This window comes from Rhizomucor pusillus (genome assembly GCF_041956525.1).
Source record: "Rhizomucor pusillus strain CBS 183.67 unplaced genomic scaffold VTP01scaffold_21, whole genome shotgun sequence".
In the NCBI taxonomy this organism is placed as follows: Eukaryota; Fungi; Mucoromycota; class Mucoromycetes; order Mucorales; family Lichtheimiaceae; genus Rhizomucor; species Rhizomucor pusillus.
The window spans coordinates 62,722-84,765 of record NW_027192163.1 but is presented as its reverse complement, the minus strand read 5'-3'; the positions used below and the strand labels follow the sequence as shown (position 1 = coordinate 84,765).

Sequence of the window (22,044 nt, the reverse complement as noted above, 5' to 3'; positions counted from 1 at the left end):
CATCCAAACCTCTTAGACCTTGAGCTTGAGCTTATGTTCCATAGCCGCATGTACGTCCAACAGATCAGTGGACATTGCCGGATCTATTGTATATCGTGAGCAGTCTGTTACATGTCTCTTTTCTACCACACGGATGTTTTTACCGTTTAGATAGTCTTCGAATTCAATAGTTTCGTCCTTGCCCATCAATACATCCAAATGCAAGTTCGAAGATGGAAGCACCGGCAATCGCGTCCGCTGTAAGCATTCTAGTTCAGTAACCGAGAGCTCACACATTGTAAAAATCCAGCCGTACCTTGCCAACAATATCGCGTTCCATCATCATCTTGATAGGTGCATGCATGCCGTATACTTGTCGAGCCATGTTAAGCTTAAGCTCCCACTGGGATTCCTGCCACTAGCAAAACAATAGTCAGTGGTGAGATTTCTGAATGCATTGTATGGCACGTACGTCCTCTAGCCGCTTTTCGAGAGGATGTCCTGGCAAGACTTCTGTTTTAACGGAGCGAGTACCGTAACGTAAAGCATCGTGGCCGCCAAGCTCGTTGTGTGTGGTGTCTTGCACTGACTTTGCGTTGTTCTCAGGTCGTACGCTGGGTGCAATTCTGAGAGACTATGCACATGGATAAACGTGTGAGCAGATTGGTTAGGGGAAATGCCGTTCTCAGGCTGTACCATTTTGTTACGTTATGTGTCAAGAGGTACAGAATCTCAGTCTGGTCGAGCGACGCGCAAGCAAGCAGAGCGAAAGCTTCCAAATTCGACTCCGAATGGTCGGTCGATGATCCATCATCCTGCTTCAAAATAGAACTGCACCCTTCCTGGTATCTAAGTGAAACTACTTCATACAATGAAGCGTGCTACTACAAGTTATATTGCATTTCTTAGCTGCTTTTACTAATGTGAAGACCAATCAGAATGTCCATCAATATATTCTGTGTGGCTATCTGCGACAAAGCAGGGTTAAGTAATCACGATGAAATCAATATGCTTATACACTTATATCACCTGGTGAGTTCCTGGATATCAAGTCCTTTGAGAAATCTCTTATATTTATGTACATATAGATGAGCATCCTCTACTGTAAACTTTGGATTGGGACAAAGTAGCATATCCACAAACGTTTATGGTCCATCCCAGTGTAGTCAAAGAACATTGCGCAAGTACATCTACATAGCATTTTCAAGTCGTGGACATATTTCGATTTACATATGAGCATACGCGTTAGTGGAGCTAGCAAATTCCTGATTCATATAAATGAAAGAAGAAAGAAAAGGGCCTCACAGATCCCCAAAAACTGGCTGGCAGATTAGCAGTGAGAGAGAGAAAATACTGTTTCAGATCAATGAAAGGGACCGGATGGAAAAAACTGTGTAGCCTGAGACAAAGTCATATATGTATAACTTACCGGCAATATGTGGATCGGTTGACGTTTGCTTGACGCCATCGTGTGGTAGCGGGAGACAGTCCGGTTCTTCTGCTGCCAAATAAATTCTGGATTCTTCTGACACAGTGTTGATTTAACCATTGCATCTATGTACCGAGCCAGTCAGTGCCTGGTGCCTACGCGATATATTACCGTGAGTGTATCAAGGTTAAAGTGAAATATGATGTAGCAAGGTTTTCTTTTGACACCGCAGGCAATGATTCGTTTGTTTGGGAATGCAGGCGAGGAAAAAAAATTGGCTGCTCAATGTTTGGTGTACAGTCTAAGTGTTCGCATAATGATGTAGCCCCTTTTTTCGTGCGCGCTTTCAGATGAGTTTCACATCAAAAAACATGGTATAAAAGGAACGCTATATTTTCAAGCCTGTTTCTTTGTACCGTTTCCATTTTCCGTACAACACATCACCCTTTTTTGCCTCGTGCTCCACATAGACACCGGAAAAATGTCGCAACAGAAGCAATCCAACCTGGCTCCTACTGAAGAGGAAAGACAGCATCCTCGGACCATGTCTATGATGGTATGCTACGGAAATTATAAAGATTTGCGACATTCGAGTATGGCTAACAATTAGCGTGTGTTAGGACTTTCAAGGTGCTAGCCTTGCAGCTGCTGCGCGAAGCTTGAAGGTAGAACTGAATGATTTGGTGTCGCAGGCAAAAGATGACAAGGTATATAAACGATATTTGGCGTTGAATCATAGCAACAACAAGCAAATTGTAACCTCTAATTTTCTGCGATCTTAGCTCTTCAAAAGCGAGATGGATGCATTTTACATGCTGTTCACTCGTTACTTGAACGAACAAGCCAAAGGTGTCAAGCTGTAAGTCTACTGAAAAGATTACTAGTCGTATTCGAACCAACCTCTGATGATTTTTTCCCAGAGATTGGGATAAAATTCAGACACCATCAGACAAACAAATTATCCCGTACAAGAACCTAGCCGCGTCTTCCAACTCCAAGGATCTGAACAAGTTGGCTGTCTTGAAACTGAATGGAGGTTTGGGTACCACCATGGGATGCGTCGGTCCAAAGTCTGCCATTGAAGTCCGTGAAGGCATGACGTTCTTGGATTTGAGCGTACGACAAGTCGAGGTATGTAAAAGTAAAGAAACAGCTCCCAATTTAACGGTCGAATTATACTAACGAAAATTGGGGTCCAAGTACTTGAACAAGACGCATGGAGTCGATGTACCGTTTATCTTGATGAACTCATTCAACACAGACGAGGAGACCAAACGTATTGTCAAGAAATACGAGTCTCACGGCCTCAACATACGAACCTTTAACCAATCGCGGTACCCGCGTATCAAAAAGGAGACGCTGCTACCTGTTCCTCGCAAACCAGACTCACCAATCGATCAATGGTACCCGCCCGGTCACGGTGACTTGTACGAGTCCTTGTACAACTCGAACGTGCTGCAAGAGCTGCTGGATGCGGGCAAGGAATATTTGTTTGTATCCAATGTTGACAACCTCGGTGCAACCGTCGATCTCAATATTTTGCATCACATGATGGAAAACGATGTCGAGTTTGTCATGGAGGTCACTGACAAGACGCGCGCCGATGTCAAGGGCGGTACTTTGATTGATTACAATGGCCACATTCGTCTTTTGGAAATCGCACAAGTGCCAAGCGAGCACGTAGAAGACTTTAAATCCATCAAGAAATTCACCATTTTCAACACTAACAATATATGGATTAACCTCAAGGCGATCAAGCGTGTCATGGAAGAAGACGCGATGGACTTGGAGATTATTGTCAACAACAAGACAATGGACAATGGCGAGAAGGTTATACAACTTGAGACTGCTGTTGGTGCGGGCATCAAGCATTTCAAGAACGCCGTAGGTATCAATGTCCCTCGCTCTCGATTCTTGCCGGTCAAGTCCACTTCCGATCTCTTCTTGGTCACATCCGATCTCTACTCAGTCGAGCACGGGCAGCTCGTCATGAACCCCAAGCGCATGTTCAACACGGTGCCTCTCGTCAAGCTCGGTGATGAATTCAAAAAGGTCAGCAACTTTTTGCAGAGGTTCAAGAAGGTGCCTCACATTTTGGAGCTCGACCATCTAACTGTCACCGGCGACGTCATCTTTGGTGCGAACGTAGAGCTGCGCGGCACGGTGATCATCGTGGCCAATTACGGTGAACATATTGATATACCTTCAGGATCTATGCTGGAAAACAAGATCGTTACAGGAAACTTGCGTATTCTCGACCACTAGGGCATGTCATAGTATGCAGCATTGTATTGTGAGATAAAGAAAAAGACAATGAAAAGAATCTGCGTTAATGAAAATATCGCTCGACATACACTAATGTCAATAAAATCTCATAAATCCATGTACAACGAGTGAAAAAAAAAAATATAGCTAATGCGATGTAGTTGTCCAGGGAGATTGTTCTGAGGATACAGGGCTTGTAGGAGTGTAGATAGCTTGCGTTGCAATCAGCGGTGGTTGTTGAGATGTGGATGTGTTAAGAAAGTTTTGCATCGTTGGATAGGTCGTCATCGGGAACGCATCGTCAGCAGATCGACTAGCATCAAATACAATCTGTCCAAACCATCCGCTATCATTCAGGAATCCGAGACTGTTGAAATCGATATCGCCGTAGCTTCCAAAGTCCGTATTCAGAATATTTGAAAAAGACACTGGTTGCTGTTGTTGCTGCTGCTGCCGTTGTTGCTGATCTAAAGATGCACTTAGCTGTGAGGACATGGGTTGCGATTGTGGCTGTTGACTTGTTATATTTGATGCAGGCTGGTTGTAGTAAGGATTGCTGGTATTCAAGAGAGAATAGTCAGTAGTATTTGATGCTGGAGCGGATAACACTGGATTGTAGTTGCTAGTCGTATTTTGCTGTGGTTGCATTAGTTTATACTCTGTGCTTGGGAGCGAAGGTTGGTACAAGCGATTGTGCGCTGCTAAGAGATCCTTGGTTGCATTGGCTAGTCTCTCGCATAATGGCCAGTAAGGTCTTAGACTCTGGATATAAATGTTTGAGTTTGATCCTGTTTGGATAAAGTAAATTACAGTGCTTACATCAATGAGATCGTACAGAATCTTCAAAACTGCTTGACTCTTTTGGCAGGCATCCGGGCCTTTGGAGAATGTCGATGTCATGAGCAATGTTGAGAAGATATATGCAGAGTAACCCATGAAAGGAAGTACGTTGTATCCAAAGTAATCCCGCATTGCCTTGAAGACTTCAGTGGCAGTTCGGACGCCTTCTTTGCAAGTTTCAATGCTCAGTTGTATCGCACCGTAGACTCTGTCTGAGACATCTTCAGGCCGTATATCCCCGTATGCCAAACTTCCTCGATGTAATACCATAAGACTTGAGCTCCAAACAGCGTGCATGGAAAGCCAAATGTTAAAATAGCTTTTTCCAGCATGTTTCGTGTGATATTCGAGATTGCTTGGCGTAAAGTGGAAATTCTTTGGGAGACTTTCTTTCCATATTTGGAGATTGGCATCAAGCGTGCTGTATTCTGCTACAGGTGGCCAAACAACAGCGGATGTTGAGTCGGTTTTTGCACGGCTCATAATTGCATTGACCTCGCCAAACAGTTCGACAATTTTCATGTAATATCGTGATACATCCACCAAGGAATCGTTCACAATTTGCTCGTCAGTTACAGAAGACTCGGAGTATCGATCGCGAAGAAGCAGGCTTTCAGAAATACTAGGTGTATTTGGCTTGACGTCACCACGTGAGAAACATTGTGTCCTGCTTGTACCTGCAGAAGCAAATTTGTCAATGCAGTAGCAGCTCCAGAACAAGCGTCTGCGAAGCGCCATGGCGACAGTGTCCACACTTCCATCTTCACCAAAGATAGGGGTGCTTAAGGTTTCTTCCTTATTTAGACCTAATTCTTGACAATATCTAGTAGCTCGTTAGACCCACATTGTGAGGCAACAAATCTTTTGTCCTCTTTCAACTTACCGAATAGCAAGATTTCCATAAATCCATGCTCTAGGAGATTCAATTAGGTGTGACCTTCTAAAACGAGCGAAAATCCGCTTATGCTTACTTTGGCCCAGATGCTCGTCCATATTCATAACATGTCATTATACCAAAGAACTGCAGATTCGATATGGATGGTTCCAGAAAGCTGGCATCGATGAGCGCAGTGGCCTTTGCGGCATATTGATCGCTACGTAAATACGGCGGGTCCGTTCGGATTTTCGGGTCTTCCGAGTATCTAGCGCAGCATCCGTCAGCCAAATCCGAGTTACGAATGTACATGGATGATAAAAATACCTCGCTGCAATTGCTAGTACACTCCAGAGCAAGGCTTTCGATACTGTATTGTTTTCGATTTGTTTCGTTAATGTTTGGCGATGCACGAAGGGAAATACGCTGTTGACATGTTTGAAAAATAGGTCGACAAGCTCCAGCACGGTCTCCCGAGGTGGTAGATCATTGTCATCCTTTCCATTTCTATGTTGAGCTGATCATATATCGTTACCTAATTTGAATATATATATCTCATCCTGTAGCAATCGGCTATCATACCCCTCTCGTAATGCAAATCCTCGTCGCCGCTGTCAGACTGCGGTAAGGCGTCAACTCCACCGATTTCAACAATACGCTTTTCCAGCTGCGCAAGGCGATCCTCGAGCAAATGTACATAACCCTTCCGCGGACCACGCTTTTTGCTCTGGGTGTATTCACACTGTGCACTTGATTCGCGGCAATGGAGACATTCGGGTTTTGTGCCGTCGCACCTGATCTATCCCTGCACTCAATATCCTGTATCCCGCATAAACGTGTACGCCCCCTCCAAGTTCCAAACCTTCTTCTTTCTACAAAGTACACAGGCTTGTGTAGCCCGCATTCGTTTTCGGCCACTTTCATGAGACAATGCTTCAGAGTTCATTGCATATATTTTTTGTTTGGCATTGAAATTGAAAGTACACAAAAGTCGGAAACACGAGGTTTGAACTGCAGAAACCTCGCAATCAATAATTGAAATTAACAAGGACCCATGTCTTTAGAAAGACCAGCCTCCTCTTTGGTCGACTTCATCCGTAAGCGGTACATACTTTGGGTCACAAGTCAGTAACAAGCAATAACAGGTACCAAAGCTCTCACAGCTACTTACCATCACTCCTAACCACTTGTCTTCCTTGATACTACCATCTTCCTGCTTATCGTAGATTATTATATGCTGTTGACTCACTCCAACGGGTACAAACAATCTTTTTTGCATATCAGATTGATCAATAAAATATGACGCTAGCGATATAATCCAATGCATCCTTACCTTCCCGGCGCCTTCAGCTGCTTGAGAAGCTCCGTCGGTCTTTTGTCTGAGGCAGCACCTACATGGCTATGCCGCAAAAATAGTTGTCAAGACCTTGCAGCATCTAGCACGACATTTTTTTTCAGCCTTTACATGCAATCATATGGACCATCTTCAGCATATCCTAATCGTCCGTCTCCAACGACAAACTTGATTCTGCCAGACTCCAACCAATCTGCATGCTGCTTCCTCACGTTACGCTCCGAAAGCGTCACCAATTCGCTGATATGCTCAATGCCCACAGCCTTTCCTTCGGGACCGACCTAGGTTTTTTGTCAGTATCAGTTACCAGTGGCTTCAGTTACTACCGACCAGCATCAGAGAACTTACCATGCTAGCCATGCATGCTGTAAGGTATCCAGAACCAGATCCGACGTCGAGCACTAGTCAATTTGCATGAATTAGCAGCGTGCGTGATATGTAGAAGCACAGACTAGTAATGGTACCAACCACGCATGCCTGGCTGTAGATAATCTTGCAGCTTTTCAAGTGCATATCCATGCATATGTCTTTAAAATATTACCCGTGAGACACTAGTGCTTCACAATTGCGAGTAATATCTGCTCGTCTTACGGTGCAGAGATAGTAGCTCCGTAACCGATCGATTGCGGAGCGTCCTCGTAAGGATATCGAGAACAGTAGTCTTTGCTACAAAGGACGACAGGAACATCGATAATCAATGTAAAGGTATAAAGAGAGGGATGCAAAAAGTATACCGGTCGATTGCTTTCATGGCATCAAAGACACGCTGACTCGAAATGATGCTCATTCTGCGCAAGTTTTCGACGAGTTCAAGGTTTGTCTTGCCTGTACATCCGAAACGTCAGATATTCCTGACTTATTTATTCGAAAAGGGCTGATTGCTGACCCTCGTCATCACTACCTGTACATGTCCATGCCATTGTGCAGTGCTGTGAGGGGGAAACAAGTTTCACCTGACTTTGGGTGGGGTGCTGCATGAATTTTATTGCCCAGCAGGCTAATGTCAATCCTGGGTATTCTCTTTTCCAAACTTTTACGAAATGGCAACAAAGAAAGCACTGGTACTGCTTGCCGATGGAACTGAGGAAATGGAATTCACCATTTCCGGTATGTACACTCTCCAGTTCCAGTAATCGTGTTAGCCTGGCTTAACTCAAAGTACCGTTGTTCTTGCAGTCGACATTTTACGACGCGCCAAGGTTGACGTAACAATCGCCGGCGTAAGACTCAAGAACCACACGTTTGCCGAATGCAGTAGAAATGTAAAAATCGTCCCGGACGTCGAGTTTGAGCACCAAAATATCAGCTGGGAGGCTGTAAGTGGCATATACAAGAGAGAGGATAGTTTCCACGCTGTTCTGATAGCTTCGCGAGCAGAAGGACTACGATGCTGTTGTGATCCCCGGAGGTTTGCAAGGCGCAGAGACTATGAAGAATGATCCATCTGTCCAGCGTCTTGTTTCTTCCTTTTATGAATGTCGCAAAATTGTTGCTTTCATTTGCGCTGGTATTGACTTGCAAAAATTAGAGATAGCTATCTAAGGCGCGCTAACACAAAATTACAATAGGTACTTTGGTGGCCAAGTCTGCAGGTGTTCCTCGCGGGCACAAGGTAACATCCCACCCTAGCGTCAAGGATCAGCTTACAGACAGTAAGTTAAAGATTTTGGTCATTATTAGAAACTATCTCACATCAGCTATCTTTTTAAGTTTACGAGTACTCTGAAGACCGCATCGTTGTGGATCAAAATGTCATTACTAGTCGCGGTCCTGGCACAGCCTTCTTGTTTGCTCTGACCATCGTGGAACACTTGGTTGGCAAAGAGGTAGGTCGATTTCAACATACTCCATGCTACATCCGCTCACCATCTTCATCGTCACTTAGGCTGTTGAAGAGATGAAGAAGGCGATGGTAACTGCCCAAACCCTTTAAGTGCACTAGTCAAGAATTGCTCGAGTAAAAATAAATCCTTTGAAAGTTTTAGCTTATGCAAAAGATAGTTGTGATTGTTGTCAGTTTGTGAGTCATGAACATAGGCTGAGATGTCAGCAAAGATCGAGGGATTGTTATGCAGAGCATAACTATGGCTATAAAGGCAAAGAATAGCTACTGGCCGTTGCCACTATCTACAAGATTATCCTGATCCCTGATCTTCCGTTTCCATACAAGACCGAAAATGCACTGAAGAAGACCCTAATAGTCGATGTTAACTGCATCGATCGCCCCGTCGGTCAAGCTATTGAAAAAGCAATCGGCAGTCCCTATTCTGGTCACAGAATCATACGACATATTATGAGACCAACGAATAAATTTTCATAGATTGTGACCTTTCATATATTTAGGTATCCCTTGTATACTTACTGTACCAATATCGGAAAAATATAGAAATCTTCCGTATCTTCATACAGATAATTATGGGTATTTCAATATTACCACGTATTTTTCCGTACGAGTTTCCTTCGGTGTAAAGCGACAAGTTAGTTGTGACCTCTGTTACTTTCATGAGTTCTGGAAGATGTATAATGCACTATTACCATTCTTTTTGGGAAACAATGTTAAGATCTGTTAAATTAAGCGGTCGGCTGAAGTTTTATCTCGCTTCTCCAGTTCATTGTAAGATTTCGAACCCCGAATCAGAATTTATACACCTGCACAAGGCAAACCATGTTCTGTCCTTTTTTTCGCGCTTTAAGTCGTCATGGTATGTATGCCATCCAAAAGCCAGATTGTGATCACACAAAGGACACCGGATGGATGTGCAGTTGATATGGATGCAAGGTTTCAAAGTGGATGGAGCTATTTGGGGGATTGATGGATTGACAAGTGGATGGATCAAAAATTTTAACAGTTGCCGTTGGTAGCCATTCGTCAAGGTGCAAAAGAACAAGGCCTACTTCAAGCGCTACCAGGTCAAGTACCGCAGAAGAAGAGGTATAGTATCATTCCTTCCAAACGACGACGATGGCTCGCTTCTCGTGCTCCTCCTCGAACGTTGCCTACCGGGATGATTGCTACAAAAGCATAGTTCAACGGACAATGGACTTACTACCCATTTGAATGTCGACGAAATTCTTTCGCCCCTATCTGAGAGTGCAACTTTTCGCGAGAAGCAGCGAGCGTGTGTCTGTCTTGACTGTTTTGACACATTCGTTGCTAACTATATTTTGCGTTAAATAGAGGGCAAGACTGACTACTATGCTCGCAAGCGGTTGGTTGTTCAGGCCAAGAACAAGTACAACTCGCCCAAGTACAGAATGGTTGTCCGTTTCACCAACAAAGACATCGTCTGCCAGATCGTGTACGCCAAGATCCAGGGCGACCACGTTCTTGCTGCTGCCTACGCCCACGAGTTGCCTCGCTACGGCATCAAGGGTGGTTTGACCAACTGGGCTGCTGGTAAGAGAGAGAGTGTATAATGCAAGAAGGAATGTGGATGTTAATGGAGATAATTAATAGCCTATGCCACTGGTCTCCTTTTGGCCCGCCGTGTCTTGACCAAGCTCGGCCTTGCTGACAAGTACCAGGGTGTCACCGAACCCGATGGTACCATCCAATTGACTGAAGCTCTCGAGGATGGTCCCCGTCCCTTCAAGGCCTTCCTTGATGTCGGTCTTGCCCGTACCTCCACTGGTGCCCGTGTCTTTGGTGCCATGAAGGGTGCCTCTGACGGTGGTATCTACATCCCCCACAACGGCAACCGTTTCCCTGGCTTCGATATCGAAACCAAGACCAACGACGATGAATTGCTCCGCAACTACATCTACGGTGTCCACGTTGCCGAATACATGGAATACCTCGAAGAAGAAGATGAAGAACGCTACAAGAAGCAGTTCGCCACCTTCCTCCGTGAGGGTATTACCTCTGACAAAGTCGAGGACATGTACGCCGAGGCTCACGAAGCCATCCGCGCCGACCCCTCTCCCAAGCCCAAGGCTGAAAAGAAGAAGCCTGCCAACCCATACGTCCGTCCCAACAAGCGCCTCACCGCTGCTGAGCGCAAGGCCAAGGTTGCCGAGAAGAAGGCTGCTTTCGAGAAGCAGTTGGCTGACGAAGAGTAAATTGTTTAATAAAATTGCTCTTTCTTCCCTCTCGCTTTTGCTGCACCTTTACATGTATTAATGCATCCGCTTTTGATTAAAATTCATACTTTGTGTGTCTGATGCTGTTTGGTGGAGTACAAATTACCTGGCGTAGAGAGGAAGACTTATCGAAACTAATGTCAGTGCATCAATTTGGATCACATGGACCCTCAATGGTGTAAACATATTATACACTTTTTTCAGTACCCACGAATGCAACTGAGAAGGTTAGCTTTGAAAGCCTCAAAATTGTGGGAAGACAAATATACTTCGCCAACCGTATAACTGCGAATAAAACCGCGGCTGAAGGAAGCCAACCATATCTTTGGCCTCCCCTCCGTCAACTTCCTGATTCTGACAATGACTACACGCCTATTGGCTGAAAGCCCCTCTTTCGTCAAGAATTCCATTCGCATGTACATGTGCATTAAGGAGATCCAGGAATGGAACACATTGGCGCTAGTAAAGCACGTACTCGAGTATTATGCGATGGCAAACGTGTAAGACGACGTGCGGAGTTTCACAGCTTGTTATGAAACAGTCTTGAAAGAGTACGCTCATACGAGTGACAGTGTCGAGAAGGCAGAAGAGGCTGGCCGACGGCTTAAAGTCTTCAAGGAAATCATGCAGGCCGGAATGATCAAGTAAATGTTCCTGGAGAGACACCGGGATGATCTTAAGCAGAATGGTGTTCTTGCTGCACAGGTCAGCCTGTTCAGCGCGGCGGCCGCCCAACTGGAAACCGTCAACAGTGCCGAACCAGAGACGCTGTTCGAGGAAATGAACGCAGCGGGAGAAGGCCCAATTTCTGGTGGAAAAATTCGGCAAGGATGGAGTGCTGGACCTGACGAAGCACCAATTTCCTCGACGATTTGTCGGTCGTCTGGAGGAGATCAAGAAGTACTTCGCCACAAAATTGACCCCAGCAGTTACTCTGGGGGAGCGTCGCGTCCTTGTCTCTTTCGCCAAGTGTGAAACTTCTGACCATGTCGAGGACTGTTGGCAGACCTGTTCTCCCGCTGCAAAGCATCAAGCAACATTGCTTATTTGCGCACCGCCATTGACGGATTGCATTCGTTATGGAAGTCCAAGAGACTCGAATCCATGATCAACGATGAAGGCTGGTTCCGCCAAAACCTGTTTGCATTCATGTGGGGCAGCCTCTTTCTGCAGCAGGATTTCTTCTACATCAAGCGCGGACCGACGCGTGGATTTCATCCTGCGCAACATGAATGACGGCTCCGACTACCTTTCGTCGGAGGAAAAGCCCGAGTTGAAAGGCACCAATACCGACTTCGAGAAGGGCAGGGCCATGCAGAAGTACATGCAGCAACTCTGAACAAAGAAGCTTGGCTCCGCGCGACTGGCTGAACAATTGGAAGCGATCACTTGCCAATGGCAAGTGTGATGTTCAACATTCGAAAACAGCAAGAGACAAAGCAATTCGTCGAGATTGATGTTTAATTCTGAAGAGCAGAACAAACTATGACGAGATGTGACGATTGAAGTCTGAATAGTCGGTCTAATAACAATTCAACCAATACTTCTTGATGCTTTGCTTGTAATTCTATTCCAGCTTATGTCAGACACGACAGCAAGGAAGACAATTAAGCGTGTACGGCAGCAGAATGATTGGGGATGACAAGTTGCTTGCCTATCGGAAGGCATCCATGACGGTTCCCGCTGTGGAGGGACATTACGCCGCGGCCGCAAACGTATTTTTCGTCCTCCTGTCGCTCAAGCGACACGTCACGCTGAACTTCATGAGAATGGCATTGATGCTTGAAGAGAAGCAACGGCTGCAGCTGAAGGCGCTTGAGATGCCTGGTGAAGACGATGTACTTGTGCGAGACGACCCCATTGAAGATATCGAAGAACTGGAAGCCGGCAGCTATCACTTGAGCACCGAAGATGAAGTCCGTATCCTGGAGAAGTGCAAGGAGGCAAGGCATCCGGCCAGCGTGGTGACCGAACGTGACTGGGAGAAATTGCTGATTGACGACGTCAAGGAAGAAAGACGCAAAGAACATGCAGCAAAGAAGCAGCGAGTCAATTAGAGTCCCCATACTGAAACGAAGATTTTTTCTGTCATGTAAATACCAACCTCCCTCACCTTGCATCCCAGCCATCAAATTACCATTCCTGTATGTACAGATTGTGAATATATGCGTCTCCCTCTTGCTCGTTCGCTCAATCAGCGCCATTAGTAACCAATCATTAGCCATCCAATGGAAAACTGAAAGTCGCTTGGGATGTCGTCTATATGTGCTTGGGCAAAAATTCGGTCTATATTACAATTGCCTGAGCAGAAATGTCTCGAGGTCAGGCAAAGCGCACTTCCTCCGCTTTTTTTAAGCTCATCATGATTCATCTCCAACAGCTTCTTCTTGTTCTTCAGGATATAAAAGATTAGAGTCTGGTTAGCTGCTTTCTCCAACTTGAATTCAGTCTTTTCCCAGTCAGCCAGCCCGATCTGCATTATGCCAGTGTTGTCTGTTAACGGCTTGTTAAGACCGATACTTCTTTCCTTATCAATTATCAAATGACATCAGCTCTCCGGCAACAGAAATGACTGGAAACAGCTCTATGAACTTCTTGACCTGATGCAGTATAAAGACGTGAGGATACTGTCGACTTTGTGTTGCAATTAATTCAGAAAGATGCACGGATGTGGAAGTCAGCTGGCGGCAGGTGCTGTCTTTGAACCTGCTGCGAAATGCGGTGATCGTGACTTTTTGTTGTAAACAAAGGCCGGAGCGGAAGCAACTTTGCAACTAACTCGACAGGTTGGCAAGCATTGTTATGGAACAGTAGACAGCCCTGGGTCCGTTTGCAGCACTGGATATATATATATATATACTCTCCCTACTCTTGACTTGAAATGTTTACGGGCGCACGGATTCGACCACTCAATCACTTGCAAAAGCAACGCATCACCTCCAACCTCTTTGTCATTGTGGCACTAGGTGCTGTCGCAACCGTTGCAGCACCTACTATCTTTCCATGCCCGGCTTTCGATCAAAATGACAAGGCTGCACGTTTAGAAGCGCGTCGAAAGTTGAAAGAAAAACACGGCAAAACACCTATCATAATCAAAAAGCGTCGAAGGGAAAACGTTCAAGTAGAACAAGAATAAGCACACTGTACTTTTTGTTATTATTGTTTGCACACACACACGCACACTCGTATACAATATATACCTCCACCAAAAATGCGGAATTATTTATTGCTTTGTCTATTGCAGCATATGGAATACATCGTTATCTGCTTGCTTAACATGTCTGGGGTCAGAAACACGACGGTGCTCATACGATTACCCTGCGTTGCTGTTATTTTTTGATCGTAAACTCCAAAAGAAATGCTTGGATCGAGAAATATATCATGGGCTCTCCGGCATTGAATGTATTGCTGCAATGCTGTCGTAGTTCAGTTCAAGAGGAAGAGCACGCCGCAGGATGTTGCCAAGGGAACCTTAGATCAAAAAATGGAAGCAAATATACATGTTACTATCTCTAGAACTGCAAACTTACATCCAACATGTATTACATTGCAGATCGAATATCACGTATGAGCGTTCCAGATAGAAATGATATGTTCTGGAATACATAGCAAATTCAATAATATCTGGGAAACAAAAGTGGGGAATTAGGCATTTGGCACGCGTCACAAGCCAAGATGAAGGAACCTGGGTCATCTCTTTCCAGCTGGTTGCACTACAATGCAGAAGTCTTGTAAGTTTGCAAATATGTGTTGGTGCTGTGCGTGATGGGCAACTTACTTATGTTATTGTGTGTTAGCCATAGATACCACTGTTGCCAACGTCGACGCTGTTGAACCTCGTCATCAGTCGCAGCAAGATGGAGGTGCCAAAGTCCAACGGACGCTGGCACTCGTTAAGCCTGATGCTATGCAAGCTGGAAAAGCACAGGATATTGTACAGAGAATTCGTGAAGCTGGATTTGATATTGTGCAAGAGAAACAAATGTCCCTGAGCCTTAACCAGGCACAACTGTTTTACCGCGAGCACGAGGTGCGACCTTTTTACAGCGAACTCACAGAGTGGATGAGTTGGTAAGCACGTTAGACAAGGTAGAAATGCATACAGCGGATACAGTAACTAATAGCTGTCCGTGTGTTTACTTTTCAGTGCCCCTATTCATGCCATGATACTGGAAAAGGAAAACGCTGTGCAGGATTGGCGAGCATTGATGGGACCCACCGATCCGGCTAAAGCGAGAACCATTGAACCCACTAGGTACAGTAATCCGAAATGATCTACGTATTTAACTACAACTTTTCTGATGTTTATCCAAGTCTCCGTGCTCTTTTTGGAACTGATGGCATGCAAAATGCAACGCACGGAAGCGACTGCGTTACCAGTGCAGAGCAGGAGATCAGCATCATTTTTGGGGAAAGCGACGAAGCGCTACCACTAACAAATGAAATGACTGACCGCTCGGTGAAGGACGAGGGCGTCGCTATCGACGAACCCCTCTCAGACAAGGAGGACGCGTCTGACAGTCCTGCAAAAAACGACAATTCGGACTCTGCTGAAGAAATCGACAATACCGCTGTAGACGAGCAGCTCAACGAAACTATTGCTGACAAGGCAGAAACTGATCATCAAGAAATAACTCAAGAAAAGCAACATACGGAAGATGTAAAGATACCGGAGGTTGAGGTCGAGCAAGAGATCAGCAAGGAAGCAGTGCCAGCAGAAATGACCATTAGCAAGGACGAGGAAACTGACATCTCTACTCAAGTTGTCGAAACAGAGATCCAGTCAAAGATTGATACTACAGAAGAAACTTGTGCGACAGGAAACACGACGACGATCTCTAATGCTGAAAAGCTTGCCAAAAACGATTCATTTGACATGCCCAAAATGGAAAGAATCGATAAATCTGGGGAATTCACTGATATTACCCACACGATGATTGATAAGAATGGCAAAGACGATATCAAGATAGATGAGACCTGCAAACCAGATTTGCAATCCAACAAAGTAGCTGATAAGCTAACCGATAAGGCGATAAGCATACCTAGCACAGAATCCCGCGCAAGGGAGAAATCTACGACCAAGTCGAAGGCAACTGTAACGAAACAGGCATCTGGTAGAACAACAACTGCAGCAAAGAAGTCTGATACTACGCGTGCTTCTGTAAAGAAAACATCGGCTACACCGGCTGTCGCAAAGACGGGTGCGTCCAAAACCACTGGAACTGTACGAAAGACGACCAAAGCAAGCAGCACTACCACCTCCACCACGACTGCTACTGCTACGCGACACACGTCTCCTCCGACATCTGAGACCGCAAGGAAGACTACTGCGACGCAAGTTGCTACAGCACGGACCGTCCGTTCCACCGCACAAAAGCCGGGAGACGCAGCTAGTAAAACATCCACACTTACCACAAAGAGAAGCACAACCGGCTTGTCTCGTGCCTCGGCTACCACTGCGGCAACTGTGAAGAAACAAGGAGCTGAGACTGCCTCGGCAGCGAAGAAGAGCACAACAACTGCCAGAACCGCCTCTGCGGCTTCCCGTCAAACAACGACCAGAAAGTCTGCAACTACTGCAGGAAAGGCAACTGCAAAGCGCGTGACACGTTCATCAGCAGCAGGAACGACAGCTAGGAAGCCATCGTCTTCGACAGAAAAGGATCCGCGTCTCGTAGCTGCAAGGGCAGCCAAATCGGCTGCTGCGAAGAGCGTGCCAAAGCCTGAAGAGACGGACGTTCATCAAGAACAAGTTGCAGCTGGTCCTGAGCCCGAGAAACCAACCAGCATTGAGATCGAAAGAGTTGTGCAGGAGTCTAGTGCAAAGACAGAAGTGCACGACAAGGAAGTGGAGAGTATTACTGTTAACAACCAGCAGCAGCATACTACGGCAACCGCGACAAGCTCGCCGAAGATGGAACATCGACCCGAGAGCGACGGCAAGGTATCTGCAGCCTCGAGCGCTTCCCGCCCACGCACACCCGAAGTTGCTCAGCTTCGTAGCAAGTTTGAAAACTTGCAAAATAACAGCAATGATACAGCATCCAGCGTCAAGCGGGCACCCATGCCGATCACTGGCGGCAATCGCGTCAAGGATATGATCAGCAGATTCAACGAATAACCTACCAGAGAGAAAACATGACCCGCCAGGATGATACCATTCTTTTCCGTTCTTATTTCTCCTTTTGATATTTTTTCGTCCTTCTACCCATATATCAAAGAAAATAAGGATTTACTATGCATACCTTTACCACGATCCTTTTCATTCCCCACCACCTTGTCCTTACCCAGAACAAAACAATGCATGCACTAGCTCGTTAGCCCAGACCTATATTATGAAAGACATATTGAGAAAGGGACGATTACATAGCACCAAATATATTGAATACTATCTTGTTCTATTTGTACAGCCTGTCTCCATTGTCACTTTTTTGAACTGGTTGGACATAACTACTCGGTCGCTGGTGATCTCTGTCGGCTGGCCTAATTCAACAAAACCTGAATGAATGTGCGGACGTAAAGCTGCCTGCGCAAACTACGAGACGATAAGTTTCTCCATAGTCGAATGGCTAATTTTCTACACATTTCCAACTGTTAGCACTTATTCTGCATGTACAATATGATACGGCTGACATCAACTCACATTATACTTTTCCGGAATGTACATGAATTTTTACCAATAACAAAAGTACTATTTTATCATCGAGTTTCAAAAGACAGCCAGTAGGAATGGGACGACAACATTCGGGAGATAGATTGTCGAAATTTCCCAAGAATTTAGGCACAAAGAAAAATAATATAAATTTTTCAACATCCATCTCTGGTTCATCGAGCGTTGGGTTTCAAGTACCTGTCTGCTTCATCCGTACTGAGGCATTTTCCCCTTCCAATCTGATAATCTTTGCATTATTTTGATCGCCGTAGTCCCTTTGATACTTATCTCCTGGCAATAACGGAATCGATTAGAAAATGGTTCAAATCCAGCAGCGACGATGCACATTATTAGCATATGCACAGAGAAAGAGAAGGGGGCCACTTAGCAAGATACTGCAGACTCAAAAGTTTATGCGCATGTTTTTTCAAAACAGTGCTTAAGGGCGCTCGGTTCATACCAGATGGTTTCCAAAAAGGCACAAAAGTTCCTTGTTCTGGATACTGGGCAAAATTTAAAATAAGCTTTGGGGGTTGGGGGTGGGATGAGGTTCTGTTGTTTAGGTAAGGTGGTTCTCTCATGGAAATAATCGTTGGCTATTTGCCGCTTTTCTTCACTGGAATGACGAGGAGGACAAGGAGATATGTACATATTTATTCGCAGTTTGCATTGTATAACAATGCCGGCAAATTAAATGGATAGATCTAAGCGCAGATGAAACTATAGCAGAAAGAGGATCGTTTTAGCGGGTTAGCGGGCGGTAGTACACAGGTACATCAATAAATCTTGGCCAATTGCAAGAGATCTTGATAGCGCGGGATTCGAATCAACGTTGGACTACAAAACGTGGTGCTGCAAAGCATCGGAAAGAAACGCATGTGGCCTTTCTCATCGCATAAGATGCAGTTTCCTCGCGTGCGTTTCCACTCCGGTTAAGCCCTTCTCCGTGGGTCCCTCCCCTCGCAGATGATGAAACAATGGGACGAGGTTGCAGGTACTAATTTTTTGGCGAGTGACTATTCGCCCGTTTTCCAGGAAGAAAAGCGGAACCTGAGTTTTTATTTTTTTTCTTTTTTCTGAATGGCCCTGTCGTTGGTCCATAGATGATGGCCTGTTGCACAGAGAGTTCCATATAATAAATTCCGTTGGCCCTTGTATTCCATTAGGTCCGCTTTTCCCTTTCCCTCTTTCTTCTTCCTCTTTCCTCTTCTTCTTCCCTTCTCCCTTCGAATGGCTGCCTTGGCCCTGAAGCGAAGAACCCCTTCGCTCGGCACGCTGCCGACTGTCCCAAACATATCCGTGATTGACACCCCGCTGCCATCTTCCTCTATAACAAATAAACCAGCCGGGCAAGGCGCATCATTGTATCACACATGCCGCTCAGTTCTCGACAAGCTCAGTGCTGTTGAGGGAATGGCCGAGTATCTCGAGGCCGACCCCGGCGAAGTCCCGCCAGTCTCCTCCATTTCAACTTCCTCGCCATCATCAGAACCTTCCACACCAAACAGCAGCAGCGATCCCCTTTCGAAATTGTGGTGTATTTGCCGCCGAGGTGCACCGCTCTGCACGCTCTTCAACGCTCTCAACACTGAGAAACCGCTCAAGGTTGACCGGAACCCATCCCTCACACAGACGAATGCATGCAAAGCGAGCGTGTACCATTTCATCGTCGCTTGCCGGGATCAGCTGAAGTTCAGCGAAGAGGAGCTGTTCACCATCACTGATCTCTATCAAGATGACACAAACGGCTTTGTCAAGGTACGAAAAGCTTTCATTGTTCTCCTAGAGAGATTTTTGTGTGTGTGCGTGGAGAGAGAATGTGTGTGAGAGCACAATGATTGTCTTGTGCAACCATAGTGGGTCTCTCACATGATCCATGTCATCGGCGACAGTGTCACTAAATAAATTTTCCCAACTTTTTTTTTCGCTTGCTGCTAGGTCGTCAATACCATTGACAAGATTCTACACCTCCTGGAGCGGGACGGTGTCATTTCTGTAAAGTCATCAAACAGGAACTCGGATCCAAATGCACCCCGGGACACGCGCGACAAGGTCGTGCTCGAGTTGTTGGAAACGGAGCGCAAGTATGTCCAAGACTTGGAGATCCTTCAGGTACATATAATTCCAGACCAAGTTGGAGGCTAAATCTGTACATTGACTGACGTAACGTGTATAAACAAAAACACAAAAAAGAACTACATGCGTGAGCTGCAGAGCCAAAAAATCCTGTCGGCAGATACGATCCATTACTTATTTGGAAACTTGAACACCCTCGTGGATTTCCAACGTCGCTTCTTGATCCAGCTTGAGAACATGGCCGAGAATGCGCCCGAGGAACAGCGGTTCTGCTTACTATTCACGCAGATGGAGGACAGCTTCTCCGTTTACGAGCCTTACTGTGCCAACTACTACTCTGCCCAGGATTTGGTCGTACAGGAAACGCCCAAGCTGCAGAAGTTGGCAGATATCTTGAATCCTACCTACGAGCTGCCATCTATGCTCATCAAACCCGTTCAGCGTATCTGCAAGTACCCCTTGTTACTCGAACAGCTCATCAAGACTACCAACAAAGATTGGCCTCACTATGCAGAAATGGAAGAAGGCCTTGAGGCGATCAAGCGAGTGACGGAAAAAGTCAACGAAACACAAAGAAAGCACGAAAATATGCAAGCTGTCGAAGACCTGCGTAAACGCATCGATCCCTCTAAGGTAAGGTAAAATATGTCAAGTATACATTTATGATATTTATTTGTTTGTTGCTAGGGTGAATTTGTCGAAGGTCACGGTAATCTTTTGCTCCAAGGCAAGCTCACAATGGTGAACGGCGATTACGAGCGAGAAATGCAGCTTTTCTTGTTTGAAAAAGCATTGCTTATCTGCAAAGAAATTAAAGATTCAAACAAGAACAGACTGACAAAGTCCAATACCCTGATGAAAAAGAAACGCACTGGCGGTCTGCAACCCAAGGGCAAAATCTACACAAACCGCATTATCAGCATCTACAACAAGTCGTCGCCAGGCAACTGGGCTCTCGCTGTTGAGTTCAAGGATAGAGAAGTAGAACGTTTCACTCTCAAGTTCCGCAACGAAGAGCAACTGAAACTATGGGAAAGCACGCTCAACAAGACTAAAGCCAGTTACAAGTCGCATGTCCCCAACACACATTTGCTATCAATGGGTCAGCCAATGACGCCCAACAATTCTCAGCACCAAAACATGTCGTCGTACTTTGACGACGAAGATGACGAGGACGAGGACGAGGACGAGGACGATGAAGAGGATGATTATCAAACAGCTCGTTCTCGCAGCAATTCTGTATTTGCGCAGCAAATGCTCAATATGCGTCCTAAAATGACAACAGCTCACAGTCAAGATGCGACGACCTGGAAGTCCACGATACCCACAGCTAGACCCATGCCTGGCATGAACCTTTCACCATTGCCTCGTACGCCTACAGGCTTTCCATCATCACCACCCACTGACTATGGTGTATACCCTGCATCCCCTCCACCATCAAGCCCATCCTCGCCAGGTGCATCCACCAACAGCGCAGCCTCGTCGTGGCACAACAGACGCAACAACGACGAAGGAGGCTCTCCTCTCGCAGATATTGCGAACAAGTTCATGGCCAACGGTTTTGACACGCCTGCACCGCCGCGAACGCAATCCAACTCTGTGTCTCCTACTAGCAACAATGGTAGATTTACTGCTCCGGGACAACCGCACCACCACAGACGCCTTCGATCACAAAGCAGCCCAAACATTCACAAGGTTACAAATGGTCAGGGACTGCAACGGGCGGCGGCAGAAAATCTTCCTCAGGTTCCCATCAACTCTCGTACGTTGTACCACAAGCCATCGAGTGTCGGGGACATTCGACCGGTCCCAGCACCCGCTGCTGTTCCCCGTCTCTCGGAAGCAACTTATTCGCTCCAGAACCAAATCGAGCGCGTTGCCTCAGCTGCTGCTGGGCCTGCTCCTAATTCTCCGGGTTCAGTGAAAATCAAGCTGAGCTACAATGACGGAATCTACGTGATCATGGTGCCGGAAGAGGTCACCTTTGTGGAACTCATGGAAAAGGTTGAAAAGAAGATCCGCGTCGTTGCCAACTTGAAGTCGTCAGATGTGCTTCGCTTGAAATATCAGGACGAAGACGGTGATCTCATCACTATCAACTCGGACGACGACGTCCTCATGGCCTTTGAGAATCGTACGCCTAACACGGCCTTGAACTTGTTTGTCAGCGTGTAACCCTCCCTCCTTTTGATAATCGTCGTATACTATACTCATATATACACGCACAATACATACCATTCCCGCCTCTTCCTCTCACTATCTCTCCCTCACTTAACTCACTCAGTCATTCACTCACTCACTCTCTCCTCGCTATTTTTTTTTTCTGATATGTATACATGTCCTTCAAAACACCTTTACTACATCTCTCGCTCTCTATTTTCCTAGTCTCCCTCTCTCTCTTTCCGTCTCTATCCAATCTCTTAACTGCTTTTTTTTCTACTCGCATCAACAAAAGAAGAATCTAAGAAATAGTATACTATTTTGTATTTGCTCCT

At 45.8% G+C, this 22,044-nt stretch overlaps 11 protein-coding genes across 11 annotated transcripts; 8 read left to right on the top strand and 3 right to left on the bottom strand.

Annotated features, from left to right (window-relative positions):
• Positions 1-12: 12 nt before the first annotated feature.
• Positions 13-1,528, bottom strand: VTP01DRAFT_5232 (uncharacterized protein; the record flags this gene model as incomplete). Its single annotated transcript, XM_069384002.1, has 6 exons — positions 13-83; positions 144-237; positions 296-397; positions 452-613; positions 687-797; positions 1,409-1,528. 6 exons carry the CDS (start codon positions 1,526-1,528, stop codon positions 13-15), a joined length of 660 nt encoding a protein of 219 aa, XP_069235465.1.
• A 361-nt stretch (positions 1,529-1,889) lies between these two features.
• On the top strand, positions 1,890-3,673 carry VTP01DRAFT_5231 (uncharacterized protein; the record flags this gene model as incomplete). Its single annotated transcript, XM_069384001.1, has 5 exons — positions 1,890-1,964; positions 2,029-2,115; positions 2,191-2,267; positions 2,329-2,539; positions 2,609-3,673. The coding sequence occupies 5 exons, from the start codon at positions 1,890-1,892 to the stop codon at positions 3,671-3,673; spliced, it is 1,515 nt and encodes a 504-aa protein (XP_069235464.1).
• A 147-nt stretch (positions 3,674-3,820) lies between these two features.
• Positions 3,821-6,333, bottom strand: VTP01DRAFT_5230 (uncharacterized protein; the record flags this gene model as incomplete). Its single annotated transcript, XM_069384000.1, has 7 exons — positions 3,821-4,435; positions 4,493-5,336; positions 5,397-5,426; positions 5,485-5,655; positions 5,715-5,904; positions 5,970-6,186; positions 6,250-6,333. The coding sequence occupies 7 exons, from the start codon at positions 6,331-6,333 to the stop codon at positions 3,821-3,823; spliced, it is 2,151 nt and encodes a 716-aa protein (XP_069235463.1).
• Positions 6,334-6,447: 114 nt separating this feature from the next.
• Positions 6,448-7,661, bottom strand: VTP01DRAFT_5229 (uncharacterized protein; the record flags this gene model as incomplete). Its single annotated transcript, XM_069383998.1, has 9 exons — positions 6,448-6,498; positions 6,559-6,655; positions 6,721-6,786; positions 6,853-7,022; positions 7,090-7,142; positions 7,210-7,268; positions 7,333-7,407; positions 7,476-7,566; positions 7,643-7,661. The coding sequence occupies 9 exons, from the start codon at positions 7,659-7,661 to the stop codon at positions 6,448-6,450; spliced, it is 681 nt and encodes a 226-aa protein (XP_069235462.1).
• A 120-nt stretch (positions 7,662-7,781) lies between these two features.
• VTP01DRAFT_5228 (uncharacterized protein) lies at positions 7,782-8,674 on the top strand (the record flags this gene model as incomplete). The annotated part of the gene is made up of 6 exons (XM_069383997.1): positions 7,782-7,848; positions 7,918-8,057; positions 8,119-8,248; positions 8,310-8,393; positions 8,452-8,567; positions 8,627-8,674. 6 exons carry the CDS (start codon positions 7,782-7,784, stop codon positions 8,672-8,674), a joined length of 585 nt encoding a protein of 194 aa, XP_069235461.1.
• A 766-nt stretch (positions 8,675-9,440) lies between these two features.
• Positions 9,441-10,800, top strand: VTP01DRAFT_5227 (60S ribosomal protein uL18; the record flags this gene model as incomplete). The annotated part of the gene is made up of 4 exons (XM_069383996.1): positions 9,441-9,443; positions 9,604-9,673; positions 9,920-10,138; positions 10,199-10,800. 4 exons carry the CDS (start codon positions 9,441-9,443, stop codon positions 10,798-10,800), a joined length of 894 nt encoding a protein of 297 aa, XP_069235460.1.
• Positions 10,801-11,181: 381 nt separating this feature from the next.
• VTP01DRAFT_5226 (uncharacterized protein) lies at positions 11,182-12,878 on the top strand (the record flags this gene model as incomplete). The annotated part of the gene is made up of 5 exons (XM_069383995.1): positions 11,182-11,321; positions 11,394-11,465; positions 11,532-11,770; positions 11,828-11,972; positions 12,398-12,878. The coding sequence occupies 5 exons, from the start codon at positions 11,182-11,184 to the stop codon at positions 12,876-12,878; spliced, it is 1,077 nt and encodes a 358-aa protein (XP_069235459.1).
• Positions 12,879-13,702: 824 nt separating this feature from the next.
• Positions 13,703-13,957, top strand: VTP01DRAFT_5225 (uncharacterized protein; the record flags this gene model as incomplete). The annotated part of the gene is made up of 1 exon (XM_069383994.1): positions 13,703-13,957. One exon carries the CDS (start codon positions 13,703-13,705, stop codon positions 13,955-13,957), a length of 255 nt encoding a protein of 84 aa, XP_069235458.1.
• A 582-nt stretch (positions 13,958-14,539) lies between these two features.
• VTP01DRAFT_5224 (uncharacterized protein) lies at positions 14,540-16,942 on the top strand (the record flags this gene model as incomplete). Its single annotated transcript, XM_069383993.1, has 4 exons — positions 14,540-14,552; positions 14,619-14,892; positions 14,969-15,076; positions 15,136-16,942. 4 exons carry the CDS (start codon positions 14,540-14,542, stop codon positions 16,940-16,942), a joined length of 2,202 nt encoding a protein of 733 aa, XP_069235457.1.
• A 30-nt stretch (positions 16,943-16,972) lies between these two features.
• On the top strand, positions 16,973-17,327 carry VTP01DRAFT_5223 (uncharacterized protein; the record flags this gene model as incomplete). Its single annotated transcript, XM_069383992.1, has 2 exons — positions 16,973-17,100; positions 17,192-17,327. 2 exons carry the CDS (start codon positions 16,973-16,975, stop codon positions 17,325-17,327), a joined length of 264 nt encoding a protein of 87 aa, XP_069235456.1.
• Positions 17,328-18,703: 1,376 nt separating this feature from the next.
• VTP01DRAFT_5222 (uncharacterized protein) lies at positions 18,704-21,724 on the top strand (the record flags this gene model as incomplete). The annotated part of the gene is made up of 4 exons (XM_069383991.1): positions 18,704-19,231; positions 19,412-19,585; positions 19,667-20,182; positions 20,237-21,724. The coding sequence occupies 4 exons, from the start codon at positions 18,704-18,706 to the stop codon at positions 21,722-21,724; spliced, it is 2,706 nt and encodes a 901-aa protein (XP_069235455.1).
• Between the last annotated feature and the right edge of the window lie 320 nt (positions 21,725-22,044).